General features: G+C 30.2%; 1 protein-coding gene across 1 annotated transcript in view; it reads right to left on the bottom strand.

The window, feature by feature from the left end:
• LOC106462674 (calcium-independent protein kinase C-like) overlaps window positions 1-912 on the bottom strand; it is a gene marked incomplete at both ends in the record, with an annotated part of 41,359 nt that extends 40,447 nt beyond the window's left edge. Inside the window, 1 exon segment of the mRNA NM_001314157.1 lies at window positions 855-912. Within this exon segment, the coding sequence (NP_001301086.1) occupies window positions 855-912 (58 nt within the window).
• Window positions 913-1,392: the final 480 nt, after the last annotated feature.

The following is a 1,392-nucleotide window of genomic DNA, read 5'->3' as shown; positions in this document are numbered from 1 at the left end:
TAAGTACGTCGTCGACTAAGTAAGTTACTACTACTACTTACTTCCTTTCGTTGTAGTGTATTCTTTCCTTTCTACTTTACTTATCTTCTTATATATATATATATATATATATACATACATACACACACACACACACATTGTTTTTCCATATTATCTGTATCACATTCCAGAAATTTCAAGTTTGTAAACTAATTGTTGCATTCTACTATGTAATAAAGAATAAATTGATAAGAAATGGGACAAATAACTATGCCTTTCTTTTAAAACACTTAAAAGCAATTTTTAAAGTAGGTTCACACTCATTTTTATGGAATTAAATTCCCAAAAGTTAAAGTTGAGCCACATACATATCACTGTACATAAATTAATAGCATGATTTTTTGCCCTACAGTTATCAAGTTTAGTCCCCCTAACAAAAACATCTTGGCTACACGCTTTACCCACTTCTTGTTAAGGAAACATGCTATTTACAAACTTAACCTTTAATGTACAGCCTGAATACAAACAACCACAACGGTTTGTTTACCTACTCCTATTTTTACTACTATAGCATTGATAACATATGTCTAAAAAAGCATACAAAATGATAAAAATTAAAGCCACTCTCTTGAGGTTGCACAATTATGGCAATACTCAACAACAACAAAAAAAAACAGAGTGCAATTATCTTTTCTTTTTGTTAAGATACTTGTATAAATATTTAAAAAAAAATCATTTTCGTGTTTTCTAAATGTTTTGAAATTAAAACAATCTCATACTAAGTAACTACACAGAAGTTAACAGATTGGAAAACTACTGAGGTAATATTAGAAATTAAATTATTCTTCCATTTTCTTTTATTCCACAAACCTCACCTTGAGATTGTAGCTCAACAATGACATGGATTTTTCCTTCTGGCTCTAAGTCCACCTAGCATGAAAAAAAAAATTATTATCATCTCTATTTTGAGTAAGACAACACTACCTGCAAACAGTTAACTAATACCTGAGTAAGTAATTAAACCAGCACAAGTCAAATCTCAACATTGACAAAGAATGAGCAGTTGAAAATATAAACACAGCTAACTTAAGTAAATTCATTATTTTGTTTTAATTAGTCAGACCTTCCATAATTTAAATGTGCTTGTATAGGTCTACAAAAACAACCATGAACTGACATACTTATACTAAAGAGTTCTTCTCTTGCAAAACTTGCCATAAACCTCGATGTATAGCTCAATGAATCTAGCATTTGGCATAAGTACTGCCAGGTGTCACTTAAACACCATGGTTTGGTGTACAAGAATAACTGTGTAGCATACTGAATGTTGTAAAAATACTGCTGAATGTTATATTAAATGGTGTATAAACACAATTACATACTGTACAAACAACACTGTTTGGTACTGAATGG

Source organism: Limulus polyphemus, unplaced genomic scaffold, assembly GCF_000517525.1.
Source record: "Limulus polyphemus unplaced genomic scaffold, Limulus_polyphemus-2.1.2 Scaffold1222, whole genome shotgun sequence".
NCBI lineage: Eukaryota > Metazoa > Arthropoda > Merostomata > Xiphosura > Limulidae > Limulus > Limulus polyphemus.
The sequence above is the reverse complement of the archived record's forward strand: the minus strand, read 5'-3'. Positions and strand labels throughout refer to the sequence as shown.